Below are 25386 nucleotides of genomic sequence, written 5' to 3' on the forward strand. Positions count from 1 at the left end.
GGTTAACAATTCTACCATCACCCCATCTCCCCAGGCCTGGTGCCTTGGTGTTATCCTCAATTCTGCCCTGTCCTTCATTCCTCATATCCAGTCACTTCTCAAATCATGTCACTTTCACCTAAGAAATATTTAAAAAAAACGATCATTAATCACCCAAGATGCTGCCAAAATACCTATTCACTCTCTTATAATATTGCAACTAGACTACTGTAACTCTCCATTAATTGGCCTTCCCCTCCAAAGACTGTCCCCTCTCCAGTCCATAATGAATACTGCTGCCAGGCTCATACACCTCAGCAACTGCTCCTCCTCTGCCATGCCGCTCTGCCAATCCCTGCACTGGCTTCCCCTACCATCCAGGATAAAATTCAAACTAATGACTCTTACATTCGAAGCAGTCCATAACTCTGCCCCACCCTACATCTCTGAACTTATCTCTAGATACCATCCAACCTGCTTGTTACACTCCTCTACTTACCTGCTCCTCAACTCCTCTCTCATTCCCTCCTCACACGCTCGCATTCAAGACTTTGCAAGGGCTGCCCCCCTTCACATGACCTCAGTGTGCTGCTAATTTGTGCCACACCTCTCAGAACTCTGGTCTTGCCCATTCCCACACCTTGTGTCTCAACCCTTTCTCCTTGTAGATTGTAAGCTCTTTTGGGCAGGGCCCTCTTTACCTCTTGGATCGGTTATTGATTGCTTTATATGTTACTCTGTATGTTCAATGTATGAAACCTACTTATTGTACAGCGCTGCGGAATATGTTGGCACTTTAAAAATAAATGTTAATAATAAATAAAATAATAATAATAAAGTGCTTGCTGAAGTTATAACAGAAAAGGGAATATTGCTATCTATCTATTAGTGATGAGCAAATTATTTCGCTAGGCATGGATTTTAGGTATGCACCGAACCCACTTTTTTGGGTTCCTAATCTGCCAAATCCCAAACCGAATCCAAATCCTAATTAGCATATGCTAATTAGCTTTGTCAAGGGTTCGAAATTGCTACGCACACAGCGTGTGGCGAAAAAATGTTTTCACCCTACCATTTAACCCTTCCAAATGCTAATTAGCATATGCTAATTTATGCTAATTAGGATTTGGTTCGGCCAGGACCATGGATTCGGCTGAGACCGAATCCTTCAAAAAATGGCTGGATTTGGCCCAAATCTAGGATTCAGTACATCCCTAATGGATTTGCCACTGTCAATTTTTTTTCATGAAACTGCGTGAGGAAAAAGTCACCCTCATGTCCAAAAAGTTGCAGTTGCAACAATAAATGTTGAGTGCATCAAAAAAAACTAGCGGTAGCCGCAAAGCAAAACAGGACAGATTCAGTTATCACTACTATCTGTCTGTCTAGCTACACAAGAAATCAAGGGGCACTACATTCACAAGGACTAATGAGAAGTATTAATTAGGGGGGAAATGTGAGTTCCAACATTTCATTTCCAGTTGTGACCTTCCTTAGGGTGTGTTTATGCTATTTTCTTTTGAGGGGGGGAATTCCCTTTTAAATTTACTTTATTTTTTTTACAATTAATTTTTAGCCATGTACAGTTTACCCTTCTTCCATGTCTTGCAAATGATTATTATTAATGAGCATCAAGCTCCTTTGAAATAGATTTTTTTCAAGATAAAGCAGATTGCTTTTCATTTTAAGTCTGGCTATAAAAATTAAGCACCTCATTAATCAACCAGATTTCAATTAAATATCACAGGATACAGACACAGTAAACAGATATCTTAGCAGAACATCAGATATGGACTTAAGGTCTTTGATTTTTATATTTTTAGAACATACACTATCCAGGCTTAATAAGTTAATTCCACAAATCCTAGGAAAGCTGGGGCTGTTATGTGAATGGGTTTCTGGGCATGAGTCTTCTCAGCGTTGTGCATAAAAGATATACAGGAGGCAGCTAAAAACGAGTTATAACAAAAGAAGTGCAAAAATGTTAGCAGTCAAATAGATGATATATTTTGTAGTGTTGCAACTTCATTATATGCAAGTTATTTTAAAATCAGGTGAATTTGATTTACTTGTTTGATAAATGTGATCTCGCAGCACTTCCCATTTGTCTGTAATACACACGCTAACTGTCCAAGACTTGTGAATAGAGCTGTGTTTTTCTCTTGTTCACTTGCGGATATACATGGACCCCATAATGTAGCACATGCATATATAGTAAAAGGCACAAAGCTCTCCCAGGTGCAGTGACCAGTTGCAACCAATAACATTTTTGCTTTTAAATAGATGCCTAGTGAATGCTACCTGCTGGTTGGTTGCTATATTGTAGGTGACTAGACCTGTAACAAACATTGCACCTTTTATTACATAACCCCGATAGACAGTTAAGATCAATAATGCTAATAAGTAATGGAGTTGCAGTGCATGAATGCATTAGATTAGGCATATATCTGTCTGTCCGTTTTTTAGACTTCTATTGGTTATGTGAGAAATTCTTTGTGGGTGGGTATCTTATTTAATCAGATAATTTTTTATTAAGTATCTCAAAATATCTCCTCTGATTTCACAGGCAAAAATAACTGAAAGTATTAAGATATTTTATACAGTATTGCTTGGAGTGGCCACGTTGTAATAATTTAATACATAAGATACAGAAAGAGTAACATCAAAGCAAACTGGTTTCATTGATAAGAAAAGACCAAAATAGTCCCCGAAAAAGTCCCAGAAGTCTGATGTTTATATCCTAGCCGGCTCCTTACTTCCGTTCCCCTTAGGACCAAAAGTTTGACAAACTGATTTCAAAAAGGGCTTTGAAATTCACCTATAACATTCTGGCAGCAGCAGAATTCTATAAAACAAATAGCGAAATTAGCGAAACTGCAGCTGATTTTTTTTGGCACAAATTCTTGTGGCCATTTTGCAAAAAAATGCGCTATTGGGGAAATGCAAAATTTTGCTGTGAATCCATGGCTGGCGACAAATTTTGCTCATCACTAGTTTTTAATATGCAACTTCCTGAAAGACTTTCCCTGAGAAAGGAAAGCCTTTGAGGAAGTTGCAGACGGAACATGGCAGGCTTGATAACGTCATCCTGGTGCACCATGTGTCCGCGCTGCCTAAATGCCGGAAAGCAACATCGGAACCAGTGGAAACAGAAGGTTGAACATCAGGGAGATAATGTTTTTAAAGCAATGTGATTTGCTTTTGCAATGTGAGTTTAATATTTTCAAAACATGCAGTATTAAAGAAATTTTTTACAGTATTTAAGCATCTTATTTTATAGAATTTTGCTGCTGCCAAAAAGTTATCAGTGAATTTCAAAGCACCATTGATTTAATGGTTTGTGAGTACCCACTTTAACTGTAAAGTGCACTGAATTAAGGAAGTAATCGTCACTACCATTTATATTGGGTTGATAAAGGTGTGAGAACACCTTTCTGACTTTAATTAACACAGAGGGTGTGATATTGTATAAGATGACTACACTATATTCAATTTTTATTTTTGTCCTGTGCTGCAAGCGCTGGCCTGTTTTTGCCCAATGTGTTTCTTTATGAAATTCCACACATACATATTACAAACAGAAAAAATGATGCTGGTACTCCTGAAATAATAATTCAACAAAGGAAACTACTGTCATCCACGTTTTGTGTTTTCAGTTTGTTTATCATACTATATTATATTTTTTTCAATTTAAAATTTGGGGTCCCAGATTCTTTTAGATAATACGTTCTTTATCATTCCATTATGAATACAATGCTTTCTTCAGTCTTAACAGAAAATAAACTTGTGGATTCAATTTAGAAAACTCTTCAATATAACTTCAGTACTTATCTAAGACTAATCATCTTAATGCACAAAAATCATGTGTTCAACAGAAATGTCACTGCCTTAATCACAATTCATTTGCTGTGTTTGCACGTATAAAGAATATGTCTGAGATAATTTTAACACATAATGGATAGCTAGTCATTAAAGTAAGTAATGCTTTTGTCCCTAATTAAATAAATGTATTTTTCTGTTTCAGCTCGAGATGTGGTATGCAGTCTGAATACACGTGGTGTTACCAGCATCTCCAATTTCAACTGGATTGCACAACTTAGATATTACTGGGAGGACAAAAATGTTGTTGTACGAATGGTTACTACAAATGTTCCATATGGTTACGAGTATTTAGGCAACTGTGGAAGACTTGTCCTTACACCTCTTACAGATCGGTGCTTCAGGTACAAATATTCTGTCCTGTGTAGTGAATATTACTCATTATTGCATAACAGTGTACTTCCTGACTCCTGTTATTCTAATTAACAATTACAGTAAGCAATATGAAAGAATGTCAGGACCAGGAGGGTAAGGATTTTGTCTACATGAACTCTAAGTAGTCCCCTTAAAGGTTAATCCAGCATAGGACTGAGCCCATTCAGCGCTGGTGGGGGGAGCCGTTTCTATTTCCTGGCTAAAATTTCTCTGGTAGATTTTTGATTGGCCAAGTCCCCAAATGCTCTGTCTCTTTAGACCCCACTTCCTGGAAAAGGAAGGATGATCCTGGGGATAAGGGAAGTAGAAGGAGAAGTTTCAGAACAACTAGGATTATTGTGAGGTTAGTCTGTTATAGGAGAGTCAGACTGAGTGTAATTTTCACAGAGGCTAGTACCCTGGGTGACACCTGCCAGCATAGGGAGTCAGTTGGAGTAACACCAATATGAGCATTTCAGTAAACTGACCTCAGCATGTAAGGGTACAAAGTGATCACAAAAAAAAAAAAAAAGCAAATGGCACTCAGGGCTATAAACAAGGGAAAAACCCTTAGAATTTTATTGCGGAGGTGCAACGTTTCGGGGCGACGTGACCCCTTTATCAAGGGTACAAAGTGATCCCATCCTGTAAAGGTAAACTGACCGTCAGCATATACTGTTACATTGCCAGCATATAGATTGATAGTAACCCCTATTTTTACTTCTAATATTTTCTATTATTTGGTTCATTCATTCCTTTCTCATCCACCGACCAGTCTTCTCTTTTCCCGATATCATCTCTTATTTCTTTTGTCCACTACTTTCTTATCTTTTTCTCTTTTCAACCTTTTAGTCATAGTATTCTCTAACCTTTAATCCTTATCTATATTTCTTTTCTTCCTACTGTTCTTTGTTTGTGACACATTTTCTTTCTTTTTCTTTCTTTGCTTTTCTCTTTTGTTCTTCCCAGAGTAGCAATCTGGTTCTCAATAGGATATTTTTGAACCTTGCCATTGCTGGGGCCCCCAAAACAAATGTATGCTACTAAATCTTTTCCGCTCTGTGATTCCAAAGGGCAAAGCCAGTTTGTTGTGGTGGTCATGGTTTTCTTTTTCTACTTCCTATTCTGAAGCTGTCAGCTCTGTCATGCCACTTGATCTCATTGTCTCTTTTTTCTTTTTACAAAAAGGGCAAGGTTTGGCCCTCTACCAAGCTTGATAAGTGACACAGAAGAGTCAGAAACATTGTCTCTTTTTGTTTATGGGCTAAATAAATAAAAATTGTTGCATTCGACAATTTTTTCAAAGTGCTACTGGATTTCTTTTCTGAATTATATAAGACAGCAGTAGAGATTTATTACAGGAAACTGAGAATAGCGGGTTGAAGTCTACAAAAATTATTATTCAATTGTTCTACATTGGGTTGTCCAGTTGTTCAGAAAGGGTTTCTCTGTGAATATATATAGGAGAAAGGTTAGATTTTGCTTTGTATTCCCCTGCTTTCCCCAGCTAAGTCTTTTCATGTAAGTGCTTGATTATCTGAGTTATATCTAGTAAGGCTCTTGCTCTAGACGTACATTTACTGTATGTTTTTAGCACACAGCTTGAGGTGTTTTACTTTCCACTTCTCTTTGACTGGATTATTTAGTTATCTCTACATCAAGGTGAGAGTGCCAGGTTGCACAACTTGGCACTCAGTGTGGATACTTTGGTATGGGCTTTGCCAAGTCTCACCCTAAATGGCCTTCAAATTTAGCTTTCAAGTGTATCTACAGTAAAAGAACAAAGGGAAGGTTCAGCCCCACAGTGGGGAGCAGGGCTCCTCAGTTCATGCTGAAATAAAGTTGTTCAGAAGAGAAAATTCACTGTAAGAATTATACATTGTTTTTAGAATTCAAGTGTCCAACACCAATAGCAGAATGATGGATACACTTTCATTATCCATTTAAAATATAGAGATAGATGATGATAGATAGATAGATAGATAGATAGATAGATAGATTTTTTTCTCTGTATATATTATATTGTCTGAGTATTTTCAAATTATGTTTTAACAAAAGAAAAAACATCTATATACCAATAATAAACCTTTATAGTTTGGCAGTTTTACAGCAACCACAAACCTTCAGGATAACTGCTGCCGAAGTTCTCAAAGACACATTTAACTGGTAACAAAGAGTTTAATGATCCACCCTAGGAACTTTAAAGAGATGCCCTGCTGCCAGATAGCATTTGGAGAAAAGTACTTTGGTGTCTAGCTAAAATAATGTCATCCTGCCATTTCCAGACAACAATTAATGTATCCACGTACATGAAGACAGCAAGTTTGTTTGTGATTTGTTGTTCCTGGCAGAGTTAATACATTTAAAGCAGCTTCAAAATTACAAAACAAGAGTGATTCAAATACCACCTGTCTTTTATGGTCGAAAAGCCATTTATTCACCACTTCTTCTTTAAACAGGGTGAGCACTGACCTTTGCGTAAAAAGGAATCAAATGTTTTCCTGTCATCAGAATATAAAACATTAAATGGTTTAAAAAACAGATGTGGAGAATTATTAAGGCAGATAAAATGGAAGACAGAAAACGAGTTCATGCAAGGCTACCACCATGTAAAGTCAACCTTGTCTTTATATTAATCTAAAATAACTGTCTAAAATAACACTTGCTAAACTGATAAATCTAGCACACTCAACACCATTTCCCTCTATGGAATGAAAGAATTTCAGTGTGAATTGTATGCAGAATATGCATCAATAAAGCATGTGTTTAAATACAAGACTGCGAACTACTACTAGATAAGTGCTATAAGTTTTCTACTAGATTTGGAAATTTTAGAGCGTGTTTTGCTGAGTGTTTTGTGTGAACTAGATGCAGGTCTGAACTGAGAACATGTTTGGTGCTAAAGAGTCTCAAACCATAGCTGAAATTTTTTGGGAAACCAGTCTAGACTTGACAAGTTTGAGACTATTGTGGGACAATGTAACCAAGATAGGACAAAAGTTAGCAAATGTTTAGCATTTTTGCAAAACATACAGGTAAAAAATATTCTCAAATACCTGTACTACTGACTACAACCCTCACTGATGGGTTTCCCCCTGGGAAGCAGAGTCAGACTAGAGTATCCAGGTCCCACTTCCCCTACCTTCATTGCGAACTACCCTTCTTTGTCCACCTATGCACTTGCCCAATGCACTACCCACCTGTCCCTTGTACTTCTCCCTCCTCCTGACAGCTTGCAGCCAATGGTCCTGGTTAGGAGCAGGCCTGGGTCCAACCCTGTTACTAATCTGCACCCTCCTAGAACTTTCTAGACATTTCTTCTGCTCACTAGCTAGGAACGAGGTCCCTGCCCCGTAGAGCTTAAAATTTATATGGGAGGGTAACTTACAGACGCAAATATACGTGCTGTAGGTCACAGTGGGTGACAATATAATATAAGTGCCAGTTCCCAGATCAGATACTGTGGGAGTGCTCCAAAAGGTAGTCTTTAAGTTTAGTTTTTAAAAGACAGAGGGAGGATTCTCTCTGGAGGAAATCAGGGAGGGCATTTCAAATGTAAGGGGCAGCAAGGCAGAAGGGTTTAAGGCGGGAAACAGCAATAGTAGTGGGGGGCGCAACCAAACGATTGTTCTGCGAGGAACGAAGGAGTCGGCCAGGAACATACGGCGACACAAGAGAAGAGATGTAGTAAGGAGCAGAGGAATGGAGAGCTTTGAAGGTTAAGAGAAGGAGTTTGTAAGATATTCTTTGTTTAATAGGAAGCCACGATAAGGACTTTAGCAGGGGAAGGGCCTGAACTCTCCTGGATGAGAGGAGGAGAATTCTGGCAGCAGTATTTAATTACCCCAAAATTACTTTTTGTGAAACCCTTTTTAACCCCTACAAATAGACACGTTAGCTTAATGTAAATAACATGAGAATAACATATTTTATACAGTATTTAGCACAGATATAGGATTTATTGCCTGGAATCCTTGGGACCTGGGGTTTTCCAAATTTTTCCGTAATTTAGATTGTGATACCTTTAGCCTGCAAAAACATATAAACATTAAATAAAGCCAATAGGGTTGCTTTGTAAGCAATAAGGATTAATTATATGTTTTTAAAGCATAAGGAAATCATTTTTACAACTTAGAATGATTTGCTTAAAATGGATGGGAGATGGCCTTACCATAATTCAGAGCCCTCTGAATAACAGGTTTTCTTATAAGGGGTCCCACACCTGTACATATTGGTTTTCATACTGAAAACCTTTTATCCATGTATAGTTTGATGTAGTTTAAAAGGCTCAGTAGGAAATATAGAATGATAAATTCCTTTAGGAAGATTATCAGTAAATGCTTAGAAATGTTTAAAGGGTAGAAATAGCAATTTCTTCAGTTACGATGATAGGTTCTATTTAAGTTGGAAGCACACAGGGTGGATATCCATTTCTGCATGAGTAATTTAAGAGACAGTTTTGTGCAATGTTGTCAAAGGGTCAGGATCAAAGTCTGTTACTCGCAAGTCCTTCACAGCTCCCTAGTGGACTTATTTGCCAACCCACATGTACACCAATCATGACCTATGCATGTATGGTCAGGTCACAAACCAGCACATCGTTTGGCCTACAGGTTGAGGAATAAAGAAAAAACCCTGAAGTAAGATAAAACATGATTAAATTAAAGAGTAAAATCATGCCAGGTGCTTAAATAAAACATACTGAGAGACAGAATGGCAGCATTTAATTGTTTGACTCCAAAAAGAGAAAATGCTAGTTGGTGGTCATGTGCACACAGAAAATGCACAGTTGCAGCAGATTGGTGTTTTCTCCATGACGTATGTATCCAACTATATTCTTGCTGACTGTACATGATTACATAAGCTGGTTGTTGTAGATCAGAAAAGGACAAATTAAATAGCAAAGGATGGAAGAAATTCATGACAGCAGGATTGTTGTTGTAAGGTGAGAGTGAGCCTTGAGCACACAAGCCTGTTTATGCTGTGGATGCTAGTGTTTTGTAACTGAGCACTAAGGGATGCCATATTGTACATATATCAGATTTTACTCACAACAGCAAAGGAGCTTAAGCCTCAGTTTATGGCATTTTTCAAAGAGCTTGGGACAATGAACAGGAAAACACACCACATTTTTACAGGGTTCATGAAGAATCATTGTCAAAAACAAGATGCCTCATTTGGCAGGGAAACCTAAAGCTACCGCCATACTTAGGGTGGCAGTAGCTCCAGAGTTCTCCAGTAGGTGCATTTGCACATAATTCTTTGTAAAGGGTTGGATGAGCAAACAGACACTAGTGCAACTATGCAAATGCGTAAAGTGCAGATTCACAAGCATATGCTCTCAATGTATGATGTATATTCATGGAATAACTGCAGCAAAATTTCCTTAACTGCAAACTTTTGTTTCAGAACTTTAATGGGCGCCCTACAGTTAAATCTTGGGGGAGCTCCTGAAGGACCTGCAGGCACTGGAAAAACAGAGACATGCAAAGACTTGGCAAGGGCAGTGGCAAAACAGGTAAGAACACTTTTACAGAACCAAATGTAATCAGATTTGCATAAGGTCTAGTATATAGAGTAAAAGTCCAGAACATCATTGCCCTGTCTTAAAACAGATAATTTCCATTTGGCAATTTGCAATTATATTATACACTCCAAACCTCTAGGTGCCAGGAAACTGTCATGGGAATGGCAAGATTCCATGGTACAAAAACTGTGACTAGAGGGAACTGATGCCAGGGAAGAGGACTCCTCTCCAGCAGGTGTAGTGGGGTAGCTTACTTCCCACTCTCCTGTTTTTTGGTTTCAGAGTTTTTTTAATTGCATCCCTGTTACTACTTGTTAAAGCTTAGTTGGTAAAATGCTTACATAGGTAGGGTCTGCCCAGTTACAGAAAACTGGGCAGGCGGTTCTGACATGGAAACCCTTCACAAATACATGCTGTCTGGGTCAAAACTGGACAGGTGCCTAGTTGCCACTATGAACTGGCCAACCCCTAGCATATACAAAAACAAAACATTTAAACCCAAAAACACTTTCTGAATTAAGCATTTCCGAGAATAGCCAACTATAAGGGGGTAACACAATAATAGCCAGGTCCAGTGACCAATAATGACCAAGTTGATATATCTTTCAAGCACGTGACCAGTAAGTACTACCTCCTGCTTGGTTACTATGGGTTACTAGAAAAAATATTCCCTTTTATTACATAGCCCCTTCTGTTGTTCATTAATACTGTTCATTTCCAGATCCTATTAAATATTATAGCAAAATATATAAAGAATTACCAGAAACAGAAACGAAAAAATTACCAGAAGAGGAAACTATTCTTCTATGAAGAACTTATAACTAGTGATATTATGACATGGCATTGTGGCATTTCTCCATAAATGCACTAAAAGTTATCTTATTTCCTTTAACTGCCTGTCAGTCTGCTTTTGTAATAACCATTATTCCAGGTTTCCATGCTAGTGACAAGTTAGAGAATGACTTCAAACAGAACAATGCACTCCTTACTGAATTCTTTTACTCGTTGACAGATTAGCAAGACAGTGTTTTGAAAGAAGAATAATGGATATCAATAAAGAATATTAAAATGTTTGTATATAGCTCATTAGCAGATTATTGTATAAAATAAACATGTTATCCTATATCAAATAGGATCCTGAGGAATGCTGTCTGGGTTAGCAGTATGGCAGGCTCTGGTGTGTAATTTTACTTATAGCCTGCTTAAAATGCAGTATGTCATGCTTGGCAAGCCTGATTCTTAGAACCAGCTAAAACAGGCACATATAGAAGAAGATCAGTAGAAACTAATAAGAATGTTCAGTCTGCTCAAAGACTCCACAGACTTCACTATAGGATTTCATCATTATAATTTAATTAAGCCCCTGAAAATGCTATATAAGAAATCATTGGCCCACTACATGTAATAAGTTGGACTTCATCATTAAAGTTTAATTAAGTCCTTGAACCTGCTATATAAGAAATCATTGGCCCGCTATATGTAATAAGTTGGAAAGAACTGCTCTGGAGCATTATTATGGCCAATCTGAGAAAGTGATTTAGGAAGACAATTCGTGTACATTGGGCATGTCTTGTAATGCATTCTGTTATATTTTGTGTACACTTGGTTTAAAATAATACGTACAAATTATAAATGCTGAATTAAATGTAGACCTATAGTCAGCAGAATGGAGAAAATCTCCTGCCCCAGGGAACTGAATATGGTATTTACTGTAATATAAATGTTACTGGAGCTACATAATGCAAAACCCCGGCAGTAACATTCCCTTCAGCATGTTGTATAAATAAACAGTTTCTTAATTTGTAAACTTTATATTATTTATTTTGTAATTTGTGGTACAAGAAGGAAGAACAGATCAAATTAGTACTTGATATTAACTAAAGGTCCCCATACATTGGCAGATCCGCTCGCTTGGCAATGTCACCAATCGAGCGGATCTTCTCCCGATATCCCCCACCTACGGGTGGGCGATATCAGGAGAATCCAGGGTAATTCAAACGTTTGGCCCTGGGGCCAAACGATCGGATTACAACGATGGGCATAGGAGAAGTCAGTCCGGGGACCGCATCAACGAGCCGATGTGGTCCCCGATCCGACTAGATTTTCTAACCTGCCCGATCGAGATCTGGCCGATTTCAGGCAGGCCCGTCGGTAGTCCCCAAAAGCTGCCAAATTGGTCCAAGGGAGTGATATCGGCAGCTACTATAGGCCCGTGTATGGGGACCTTAACCCAGTGCAGTTTTCTCTGGAGGAAGGCACGTGCACCAGAGGCCACCCTTTACATTAGAGGAAATAGTGCAGCTTTAACAGTAACAGGAATTAGTGTGAGAGTAAAAGGCAGAACTTTATCCATTAATTGGCTAATGTGGCTTAGCATGTATGTGTGTCCTTGGTTTGTGTGCACCCTAAATTGTTTGATCCCAGGGGTTGCCCCTAATTACTTAAAATGGGATTACCCTATGGCTCATACTACAAAAAGTATATTTTTATGAAAGTGTTTTTTTGGGGGTTTTTTTTTACGAAACAGGGTTTTACATATGGACTGTTTTATGCAATATATTTTTTTATAAAGACCTACATTGTTCAAGGTTATAGTTTCTCTTAAATAAGGCCTGATGGGTGCAAGTGTTAATTGTATGGGCACTAAGAAATACAATTTTGTGCCCCTTAACATTATAGCACTTCTATGACCATAATACATACTGATAATATAAGCTGGCCACCTGCTTGTTGTATTATGCAGTAAATGCTAGTATTAAATGCTGCGGTATTCCCAAGAGAATATAATAACAATGCTGTCTTATGCATATGTGTGTGTAATTTATTTTTAAGGAGCTTCCAGAAAATGGACTGCAAATCTATACATTTTAAAATGACTTTACAACATACAAAACATGTACTGTCAATGTCAGCTATTATATTGCATTTTAAAGCATTTTTTTCTGTTTAGCTAGTAAAAGTGCTACAAGTATACATAACGGACAATAGCCTATAATTAATGTTTCTTATAAAATATCCTGTCATAACTGTAATTGCTTATGCCATGCAAAGCAAAGTAGCGGGATGTTAAAATATACAAAACTTGAGGTCTAGGCATTTGGTTTTCAAATTACTTTTAATATAATTGCTTCAAGTGCTATTCAGGTACACTTATGCTCAATATACAATATTTAGTTATTTATTAATAAATATAAAGAATATATATTATTTACATGAGCTGTTACGCATATCTAACAGCAGTTAGAAGTCAAACTTTAGGTAGAAAAGTCTCTTCCTATACAGCATATCTATGATCATTAGCACATGCATTACTTCAGATTATATTACAAGTAGTTTCTTAAGAGTCTATTAAATAATACAGATATGAGACCTGTTATCCAGAATGCTTTGGACCTGGGATTTTCTGGGTCTTTCCGTACTTTGGATCTAGAAAAATTATTTAAAAATTAATTAAATCTAATAGGATTGGTTTTATATCTTCAATCAGATCAAGTACAAGGTACTGTTTTATTATTACAGAGAAGAAAGGAAATAATTAAACAAAATTTTAATTATTTGAGTGAAATAGTAGATGGCCTTCCCATAATTTGGAACTTTCTAGATAATGGGTTTCCGCATACCAGATACTATACCTGTATGTGGAAAAAGCTGCTTTATAAAGGTAATTTCCAGGTGAAGATGATTTAATTGCCAGCTGCTCCTCTGTATTTCTATATTTCAACATGTTCTTTCTTTTGAGCTAGTTTAGGGGGCTGATTTACTAAGACACGATTTCGAATCCGAATTGGAAAAATTCCGATTGGAAACGAACATTTTGCAACTTTTTCGTATTTTTTGCGATTTTTTCGGCGTCTTTACGAAAGTTGCGCAAAGTCGAGATTTTTCCGTAGCGTTAACACTTGCGCGCAAAGTCGCGCCTTTTTCGTAGCGTTAAAACTTAAAAGGCGCAACGTTTCGCGCAAGTTTTAACGCTACGAAAAAATCGCGACTTTACGCAACTTTCGTAAAGACGCCGAAAAACTCGCGTTTTTACGCAAAAATCGTAAAGACGCCGAAAAAAATCGCAAAATTACCGATCATTACGAAAAAAACGCAATCGGACGCATTCGGCCCGTTCGTGGTGCCCCTAGGTATCCAACACCCATGCTTGAGTACTGGCCACAACATCATTAAAGAGATGGTGCAAGGGTATTTTCTACCTGGCCACCCGCTTACAGTAGGCATTTATGATAGCTATTCATTCTAAGGACAAATTTTTATCCTGGATATACTGGAGGTCTTTTCAATTAACATCTGTGGTAATTACAACATATGGGCTTACTTTATAATTGCAAGGTGCTTTGGCACAAATGTCAGGCTAGAATTGTGCCAGTGATGCACTAATATGTTGGTTATACTTGCATGCAAAATAATGTGCTAAGTGAAGGTACAGTGTACTTTGGCACAAGAGCTATGTGTATTTTAATGCTGTGCTGGGAAGGTGGTATTTCCAGGCTTCCCTTTACATGTTACACAAATAGGCATTCTTAAGTCAGTTAAATTACAGTAGGTGCACACGCAGTTAGTGCTGGAGTTTGCTTTTGTACACATCACCAGAGTTACCAAATGGGTGAAGATTTTCAAACATATTGACCAATTTGCTTCAAATTATATAGCATACAGTTTAATGCCTAACCACAGTTGTAATGGAATACTGGGTAAGAATGCTGCATCATGGGGAAAAAATGGAAATTTACTCATTTAATGCAGCACTGTTTAATTAGATGAGCTTTATACTCTTGAATGAAAATTTTGATTAAGTTTTTACTTAAATACCAGAAATCCCCCAGTGTTTCTGTCTTTAGGAAGGCAGTACCGGGTTTAAGAGGAAATACAATGCAAATTTTATGTGAATGATTCAAAATGTATTTTAAACTTTCAGTGCCTAACAGGATATTTGCCGGCTGAACAGCTCCCATGAGATATTTTTGGGTTTTATAGCTTGCAGCAGGTGTTTACAAAACCAAACCTTCAGCTTAACTCCCATCAGGCAGTCATACTGTTACAGTTGTACAGTTTTCCATACAATAATGTGTGACATTTTTATCTTGACTGACACCTGCACTATTGTAGTGAAGGGATCATATACAATTATACAGAATCTGGGTAATGTAGACCAGAAAGTCAAAGTGGCTTAACTTCCACTGTTGTGATTTAATCTCCCGGCTACAGACAATAAAGTAAGGAATGTGGAAAAGTTACAGCTCAGGACCAAATACAGGGGCAGACAGAATAAGCATGTGCCTAGGGCACAACACGCTCCCACTCATTGGGGGTGCCAATTGGCTGGCTGGGTTGCCTTGGACATCTGTCCGACTTGGCCCATCAATGTTACAGCTCAAAGCATTTGGTCTCTCTGATCCAGACTTCTAAATCAAGTCACAAAACCAGAAAGCTTACCTTTTATGTAAATGTATTAGATATTAACTATCAGACTATTAATATGAAAGCAAATAAATAAATATGTCTTTAAGGCTCATTCTCTTACATAATTAACAAAGTCTTCCTTTATACACTTGATGAAAAGAGACCTTATCTAATATATATCAACACACATTAATATTTTGTATATGCATTCTGTTGTATCTGTAGCTATAATTATATGCTTTAACTTCATTGTGCCATGAAAACTTGAATCTTTATCTGAATCTTTTTTTTCAGTGTGTTGTTTTTAACTGCTCTGATGGACTAGACTATAAAGCTATGGGGAAATTCTTCAAAGGTCTGGCACAGTCTGGAGCTTGGGCATGCTTTGATGAATTTAATCGCATTGAGCTGGAGGTAATTGTAACACCATTTTCTCAACATCTTAGTATGCAATTCAAGTTCCAAATCTGACAAGTGCAAATGTAAATGCTGAAATTGAACATTGACTTTCAAATTTAGCACTTTCATGTGCTCATATTGCATTAGAGGGCATGGCACAATACTTGGAGTGTATGTGTATGTGTGTGCGTGTGTGTGTGTGTGTGTGTGTGTGTATATATATATAGTTTGTTTATCCTATCTAATGGAATGGTTTGATATTTTGCTAAATATTTTTTTCATTTTGCAGCTCCATACCATAAGCATTACAATACATTAAGACATTAAGTACAGTAAGATTAGTCAATGGTCATTTTTGTGCGACAAATCTTGTAAATGGGCTTGTATACAATAATTTATTGGGAATTAGCACTCTTTCATTGCTTAAAGTGTAATATGTTTGTGTATATTGTGACACAGTAACTGGGGAAAACCTCTGGAAAGTAGGTATCTCTTTACTAGAATGCTCTATGAGACACAGCAGGTGAGAAGACTGACAGGGGCTGTGTTCACTCAGGCTGAAGAAGCCAGTACAGATCCTCAAATTTATTGTCATTACCTGTGAGAGGGGAGAGGCTATAAGTGAGCTCTCTCTTTAGGCAGTGAGAATATGTTTGTGGAGCTGAAAGAGCTCAGGGTAAAATATTGTTAATAAAATGTCTATACTGTCTGGAATAAATACCATTAACAGTGACTGAGGCACTGACAAATGCAGGGGGGTGAGGTATACAGTCTGCTAGCAGTCCAGTCTGTTCTGGTGTCAGAAGAATGAATGTTAGTCTGTTTATTTGCTTACATGTGTGTGTGTGTGTGTGTGTGTGTGTGTGTGTGTGTGAAAACATGCACTATAAAATATAGGTACTGCCTCTTCTACCATGTCAGCAAACCCCCACATTATGTATAATTTACAATTATTCTAGCCCAGATTACACTGTTTTATGTTTAGATATTGGCAGAACCAGGTGCAACTGTGATTAGGTGAGAACAAAAGAGTTAAGGCAGGAGAAAGCTGGCCTGGGGGGCGGAGAAAGAGAGGGATGTGATGTCAGAAAAAGAAGCACTCACTTCCTTATCTTCTGAGAAGGTAGAAACATCCCACCCTCCCCCTTTTTGTATATTTTACAAAATGTCAGGAGTTTATTTTCTTTTTGTTCTCATATTATCTTTTAATAACTGAATGTGGAAGTTTTTCTGAATGCATTGTTATATTGTGCTTTCTGTATCTTTATACAGTATAAACTTGAGAGTCAGCATTGTATGTAATTCATGTTATCTACGATTATTTGATCCAGGGAATGTTTCTAATTGCCATGGGGTCAGGAAGGAATTTTTTCCCTCTTGAGGCATAATTGGCACAAGCTTCTGGTTGGGTTTTCTGCCTTCCTCTGGATCAAAACAGTGAATATATGATAATGTATTTTGAGTTTTAATTGTCAAAGCAGTGGTGGGACCTTGCCAGAGTACTGCACAGGTAGAAAGGAGGTTCTCTTCTGTGACTGCACGGTGGGTTGATAGATACAGGCACTACTACTGCTTGGATTTCCTATCATCGAGACACTGCAGATCCAGGACTGGCAGCAGGGCTGCTGAACTTCTCTCAGGGTTAGTGATGCAGCTCCTGCTGGTAGCAGAGTTTGGGGCCATCCTCTCTGTAGGTAGAAGCAGTCTAATACTCATTAAAGTCTTCAGCGAGGAACGGCAAAGCATAGTAGTGACCTTTTATGGAATTATGGCTTTAGAATATTGCCTTGGGTTAGGCTGGCAAGTCCTATTTATTTAATAAAATGTGAATAAATGCTGTGACCATTTTCTATTCCTCTGTCTCCTGGTGTTTCATTAAAGTATGTAACAAGGGGGTTCAGTGGAGTGCCTCAAGGTGAAGGGTCAATTGAGGAGTCCCCTTGTCAAAGGTTTTACTGGTTGAAAATTAGAGAGTTTTGTGTTTATTTAGTTAAATACAATTTGAAGTTTTTCACTTGGGCATTATCTGAACAGTCTGGCAATGAGCCATGAGTATGTGGATCTGTTGTTTTGATTTAACAGCATAATATGGTAAACATTTTCATTGGGTATAAAGCACAGGCCATTGTATTGTGGCAAATTACATGTACAGTATTTTTTCATAGGCACTTATTTGATGGAAATAGGGCAAATCGAAAGTTCTGATGTATTTATTTTTTTATCTGAAAGAATGGACCAGTGATCTGTAACATTAAATCTATCTGTATATAGACATTGAAATATGAGGGCTTGTGACTTTAGTTTTATTTCAGTCACAGCAAAACAAAGCAATTTATGCTTCCAAAAACAGGACTCATTGCAAGGAAAGACAACATATAACAGCAGGCAAAATGAAGGCTAATTGTGGAGGGATAAAGCAGAGTCAAGGAAAAACAATGATGAAGCAGAACATATAGGTGGGGTGGAGGGTAACATTTTGGTTTAGGGATGTTCCTTATAGATGGCCTTCCATGAAAGAGCTTCTAACTAGTGATGGGTGAAATTTTTTGGCAGGCTTGGATTTGCGGCGAATTCCTGCATTTTGCCGCCGGCAGATTTTGAAAGATTCGCAATTTTTTCTGCGAAACAGGATAGATTTGCTCATCAATACTTTTAACTACTGTATGCTTATACTTTGCAGTTGGTCTGTTTTTTGGGAAGCTAAGCCTCCCTAAACCTTTATTATTTCATAACTATGAGAATAGGGCACATGGGAATAAAATGACCATGACCACGAGAGGAGACTTAAAGGAAAACTATACCCCCAGAATGAATACTTAACCAACAGTTTATATTATGTAAAATGACATATTAAACAATCTGGCCAAACCGGGACATAAATATCAGTAAATATTGCCATTTTAAATCCTTTCTGTTGAGCCACCATTTAGTGATTGGCTGTGTGCTCCCTCAAAGATCACATGACCAGAAATAATGTAGCTCTAACTGTAACAGGAAGCAGTGTGGGAGTAAAAGGCAGAACTCTGTCCATTAATTGGCAGATGGGGCCTAGCATGTATGTGTACCTTGGCTTGTTTGTGTGCACTGTGAAACCTATGATCCCAGGAGGCGGCCCTTCATTTTTAAAATGGCAATTTTCTATTTAGGAGTACCCAATAGCGCATACTACTACTAATAAAAAAGTATATTTTTTATGAAAATGGTTTGTTTAGATGAAGCAGGGTTTTACAAATGAGCTTGTTTATGCAATATATTTCATGCAGACCTACATTGTTAAGAGGTATAGTTTTCCTTTAAAGAAAAAAAACAGATGTGAATGAGAAAGCAAATACTGTATAGTGAAGGATGAAAGAGGGGACACATGAGAAAAGAAACATGGAAATATTAGGGCAGCAGCATAAATGAGGTGCAACCACTGTCAGGAGAAACTAAGGGAATTTCACTAAAAACAACACATTTCTGTATGTAATGAATTCATTCCAAAGTCAGAATCAAAATAAAAATCATAGCCACAGATACATTTTTGCTATTATTTGTTATACATTTTTCAGCACTCTTGATCCAGAAGAATAATGGGGAAGGCTGTAGAGATTACAGGATTAGGAATACAAACAGGGTTATATATTAAAAGCACTAAGGGAGGTAATTCATCAACATTCAAATTCAAAATGTTTTTTTTCTAATTTGAATTATGGTTTCCAAAACTTAAATGTTCAATATTTAAGGGCAAAAAAATCATGAAAGTCGAAGGTACAATTCTGGTATCTAAAAGCTTGTGAGTTCAAGTAGTTTTTCAAACTTTCCAAATTTATTTGAGAGTTTGTAGATCCCTTGCAAAAGTAGAATATGAATTCAGTGCATTTTCTTTTCCCCATTTTATTCAAACAGTAATTTGAGTTTGGAGAATTTTGAGTTTATTCAACTTGAAAAAAAACTTACATTTTTATTAATAAACCTTAATATGTTACCAGGAACAGAGTCTATGGGTTTTTTTTCTCTTTTTCGCTATTTATGTGGGGGAATTTATGTGGTTTATATTGTTGCAGGGTTGATATACTGAAGTAGCTTTTTCTCTGTCTCTTATGGAGGTTCTGAATAGAAATTATCAACAGAAAATTACCCTGATTAAATGTAAACAGATACATAAAATTATTCCTGTTTGTATTCACAGCTGCTAATTTCTCATTTCTGTTAGCGAAAACAACATGAAAATAGCTCTTCAGATCTTGGCAAACTGGTCTATGCCAAGAATGGGTACAAGAAACAACATTTTGATTTACATGAAGCCCAGTTCTATTATATGAAATACCTGAAAGAGGGCGATGCTCTAACTTTGTGCTGTCTGCACACACAACTAATATAACTGAATTTGAATATTGTATATCAGCAATGTATTTTTGAAACATGTATTTTTTCCCATATTAGCCATCACATGTTCTGACAAGATCGCATTACATTTACACACAGGTACTCTCAGTAGTTGCCCAGCAAATTCAAACTATTCAACGAGCCATATCAGAGCAGGTTCAAACATTTATCTTTGAAGGTACAGAAATATGTTTGGATCCATCATGTACAGTGTTTATAACCATGAATCCTGGATATGCGGGAAGAGCTGAGCTACCCGACAACTTAAAGGTAATGTTAAAAACAAACTGATCCTGTCTTTGATTATTTTACCGTTGTATCCATCTAGTAGAAATATAATTAGGTTCATTTGGAACAATCATGTTGCAGGGATTTCCCTTTCATTTTTCCACAATTTATTCTCCATTTTCATCTTAGATAAAATCCTGAAGCAACAAAATGGTATTTGCAGTGCAGATTAGCAAAAGTGGCAATGTTTTTAATATTGCTTGAGGTTAGAGTTTAGGTAATTGGTTACAGCAGAAATCAGGCACGGAATAACACATCTCCTAACATTTATGAAACCTATAACCTAAACCTCAGTTTGGCAAAATAACTCATTTTTTAGAAAGCAAAATTAAGAAGAATTAATTCAGAAAAGTAAAAAAACCAAAATGTGTCTATTTAATTTAGATCATACTTGTGGTTCATCAGAGCCATCATCAGAAGCCTAAAATATTCTATAAATAATTATTTGGACTTGTGCTGCATATGAAGTCTAGCAGAAGTATCTGTAATTACAAATATAGTACATACAATATAGCAAACTTCCTCACTGAAATCACAAAAGGGAATTACACATGATAGGGTACTTTTGCAATGAGTGTCAATGTAAAAAATCTATTTAGACAATCAGTAAACTAGCCACTGCCAGTACAAGACTTTGACCCCCCCCATACAGCATAACACCACAATTAAAACAGTCTCTAAGTTCCCAAATATTTTTTCAATTCACAGGGTGCCTGATGCTGGCAATACTTCGACTACAGTAGGTGGAACAGGAGTTACTAATAGTTTTGTGTGTTCCATGGTCTCTGTATTATAAAAATATGTTACATTATGCTTAATAACAAACAGTTTTTAAGGGAACCCATCTATGCCCTAGGTCTAAGAGATAATCCCAGAAGACCTTTCACAGAACCTTACAGAAACTTGACTGGAATACATAAAGTGAGCCAGCAGGGCAGTCACTTTCACAAAATCTCACTTAAATAATGTAATAGTTTATTTAACAAATCCTAATCTTAATAACAATCTTGAGATGCCCTGGGAAGGTTTGTGAAACTGCAACAACAGATTAATATTCTATACCAGCAGGCTACAAGTTCCCTTACAATTATGCTTTACTTTAGATATTATTGCTTTTTTTCTCTAGGTCATATAGAGAGAATTCCCAGTGGACCTAGAACTTACCTTCTCTTCATTAGAACCCAGTTTTCAATTAAAATTATAATTAGAGCCGACATCCATGATACTCTGAATTCTATTTAATTTCCATATCTTGCTAATCAGAGGCAGATCAGAGGCAGAAGACTATTCTATCCTTTTATGAGTTTCTTCAAATATAAATCAGGGCAAGATTTTTGAGAATAATTTATTTTAAACTGTAGTTTCTCTACTTTACTGAGTAGATTTTATTAAATGTTATTGAATTCTTAAAAACTAGAGAAAAGCTTTTTTTCTGTAATTTAGAGCACTAGGCCTTAAGTGAACTAAAAACATTTAAATATTAAAATAACAATGTGCAATGCAGTTTAGTTATCTTTAGTGATGACCAAAGATCTTCGCCAGACATGGATTCGCTGTGAAATTTCCCATTTCGCCACAGCTGTGAAAATTTGCAGAGGAAAAACTGGCCATTGACCTTAATGTATTTCGAGTGAGAAAAAAAAGTCATGAGTCAAAAAAGTTGCACTGATCAAAAAAAGTTGCGGTTGCAGGAAAAAAGTTGCATGGTAGCCAGATTTTGCTAATTTTTTGGCAAAGCAAAATGGGACAGATTAGTTATCACGAAGTACAAGGTACTGTGTTATTATTACAAAGAGTTTTTACAGAATTAAATTGAATGCATCTGACCATTTCCAGCCTTTCCAGACACCTTCTGGAAATTATGTTGTATCCAAAGAGTCTGCACATTTGACATCCTTAATATGATATACTCCCCTCAAGTGAATTGCCGCAAACAGCAGAGATCCAGACTTAAAATGTCATTTTTAATACAGATAAATGTATTTACTAAAAAGTCAATGAAGCTTTGGCCAGGTTTCAAAAGACAACTAAATCAATACAGTGCCAACAATGAAGTTCCATTTTATTAGCTTATTCCTGTGGATCCTTCATTGCATCTTCTGCTCTGTAGAACAAGGTCATAAGTTCTCCTGTTCCAATACATCATCTCCACAGGACCAGCTGAATAAGTAATTGATAAGCAGTGTGCACAGTAATTACACTGATTTTCTCTGTAACTTTTTGTGTTTGTTTACTCCAGGTTCTTTTTCGTACTGTGGCAATGATGGTTCCTGATTATGCTTTAATTGCTGAGATCTCGTTATACTCGATAGGCTTTGTTGCAGCCCGAAGTCTTGCTGCTAAAATTGTTGCTACATACAGGCTTTGCTCTGAGCAGGTAATATTATTATTCCATTTTACTATTCCCATGTAGTATCACTTTCTTTCTTACATTGAAATTAAAGTTTTAAATGCATGTACTTTTCTAATACTTGCATTTTTTCTTTCCAGTTCAGGTATATACAGTGTGTTATGGTTAACTAGGACAATGAAACAGATGAGCTTATTTGGAGGGATTCCTGTTTTTTTCCCTTTATTTGTTCTTCCTGATGAGGTCTCCACAAATCTTATTACTGTTATTTGCTATAGGTTACCACCCAGGTGCAGATTTGCCTGTTACTATTAGTTATGAATAAATAAAAATACACATCTAATTGTGTTTTTCTTTTATGATTACATTATTAAAAACTAGCTAGGGGCAAGAAGAATAATTTGAAGTTATTTTCACATCATCCTCTGTGGCAGCTAAGGGTTATTGGTAAATGTAGTTCAGAAACAATTAAAGGACCAAATGATTGATATCTGCAGAGTGCTAGTAAATAAGGGCCACAGTATTTGATGCTGCATAATAGGTATGGCAGCAAAAATGCTCCTAAAACACATTAGGTTTAGAACATTCTGTTCTAAAATGTTGCAATTTCAAAACATTGAAACTTTTTAGATTTATTTCTAGCTGCTTTCTAAAATGAAAAAAAAAAACTTTTTTAATCATAGGGAATCATATACTCTGTGTTTAGAAAAAGACACAATAGGAGAGACTGTCCAATTAACAAATCATTAAAAAAACAATGTTATTGCCCCCTTAAAACCATGTATTAAAAAGTAAGCTAAGTAGTTCAAAATGGTGCACACTATTACAAAAAGCATTACCTGGGGGAAAACAAAAGGAGTGATTTATTCAAAATCTATTTCAATGTTTCGGTCCCCCGCAGGGACCTATGTCGGGAGAGAACAAAAACAAACATGTCAAAAATTAAGCTAAAATATACTGGCTGGCCAGAAATAAATACTGTATATATTAAGAAAAACTGATATTGTGTAAGATTCCTAAAAGAACATTTTAACAATGTAGTAGGCAGCTTAGATTCATTTCAATAAATAAATAGCATGGATCAAAGTACTTTCAGTTCATTGGGAGTTACAAATGGAGGTTATGTGAGCAATCAGATAAATACAGCATTTTTTAAATCACATACTCCATGTTCTATAATTAGTCCCAAATAAGTTCTGATAGTACTGCTTCATCAATAAATGGCAAAGAGAATGTTACCCATATGTTACACATTGTAGTTTTCATATATATGGTCAACAGACCAAAACACCAGTTACAGAGCTGAAGACTACCATCCTGTGAGTTCTAGTCCTCATGATTTCCATTGAAGTTCCATATGGATGTGTACAAACTGATATGGCAAGTCTGCACAGCTGAGAAAGATGCAATGAATATTAATAACAGAGGGCTTGAATTTAATATATTTCCCTACTGACAGAGATACTCACCAACAGAGCAGTTCTCTTTTGGGACATAGCAACTAATGTGAAAGTAAGGATACCTAGTAAAGTGGCTATAAAAGTTTTATTTTTGAAGATGTGGGTCTTTAAAAGTAAACTTTTTTTGCAAGTATGAAATGGTCTATAGATAGGTATGGAGGAATTATGTTTTTAGTATATAGGGTAATGGTGCTAACATAGACATCCTAGAATGCTTTTTTTTACAAATCTGCTTTGGAGACACTTTCTATCAATTCCTTTATAAGGTAAGATTATGTGGTCTCAAATTTTCTCACTTATGATTCTGAAAGACTTCTTCACCTATTTCAGTGTTGTTTAGCCCCTATGATTTAAATTCCTCCACTGTTATGTACAGATCCTCGGTATGGAATCCCTAGGGACTCTTGTATAGTGTTTACTGAAATTTTTTGGCAGGTGTAGATTTGTGGTGCAATTTCGTGTTTTGCTGTTGATTTTTTTTTTTCAAAAAACTACAAGAAAATTTTATTGTGAAAATTTTCTACCATGAAAAACATGCAAGCAAAATGCATCAAGAAAAAAATGCAGCAAAAAAGACCATTAACTTTAATGCATTTTGCGTAAAAACACACTGTGAAAAAGGTTTATTGAGTTCAATGTATTTTGTGAAGAAAAAATGTTGAAGAAAATGCCCCTTAACTTCAATGTATTTTGTATAGAAAAATTAAAGCAGGGAAAAATGCCCAATGCCTTCAGTTTTTGCAAATCCATCAGGAAAGAAGACAAATAAATTAGATTAATTGCTTCTGTGGAATTGTGGCAAAATCATGCCTCCTTCTCTCATTTAATAAGGTGTCATTTCGTTTTACAACAGTCAAGCTATAAATATTCAATTTTTTATGTATTTCGGGGACATCCCACATTTTACAGCGATAAACCATCATTACTAAAACCATATTGCTTGTAGTGACATCAGATGGTTATTAGAAGGACTGAGAGAGCTAGCCAGAAGACTAGAATTATAGTGAGAACATTTATATTTAAGCTGTCTCATCTTCAATTTTAGCAACATCACAGGCCTGTGTTCCCATCAGAATTCCACTATGGGGGCCATTTACTAACTGTCACAACTTTTCCTTGATTTGCTATGCTTCAAAACAGCAAAAAAATCTAAATCCGACAATGAGAGAATTTTTTCGCCAGACATTGATTCGCAGCTAATTTCCGCATTTTGCCATTGGCGAATTGTCTTTCGAAACTTCAGTGAAAATCTGCCACTGAAAAATTTGTTGCGAGGTTGCGTCAAAATAGGCATGGTCACGGCACAACCAAAAATTTGCGCGACAAATGCGTTTTGTGTATTTTTCTACATTTTGCAAATTTTTCAGCAAAGCGAA

The 25386-nt window shown here is 36.6% G+C and overlaps 1 protein-coding gene across 1 annotated transcript in view; it reads left to right on the plus strand.

Moving 5' to 3' along the window:
- The window catches only part of LOC100490346 (dynein heavy chain 3, axonemal), a 522485-nt gene that overhangs the window by 230723 nt on the left and 266376 nt on the right, over positions 1-25386 (plus strand). The window contains exons 26-30 of the mRNA XM_031898872.1: positions 4004-4202; positions 9622-9730; positions 15440-15559; positions 20012-20182; positions 22440-22577. Of these exons, the coding sequence (XP_031754732.1) occupies positions 4004-4202; positions 9622-9730; positions 15440-15559; positions 20012-20182; positions 22440-22577 (737 nt within the window). The remainder of the gene's footprint in view (positions 1-4003; positions 4203-9621; positions 9731-15439; positions 15560-20011; positions 20183-22439; positions 22578-25386) is intronic.

The sequence above is a fragment of the Xenopus tropicalis genome, chromosome 3 (assembly GCF_000004195.4).
Source record: "Xenopus tropicalis strain Nigerian chromosome 3, UCB_Xtro_10.0, whole genome shotgun sequence".
NCBI lineage: Eukaryota > Metazoa > Chordata > Amphibia > Anura > Pipidae > Xenopus > Xenopus tropicalis.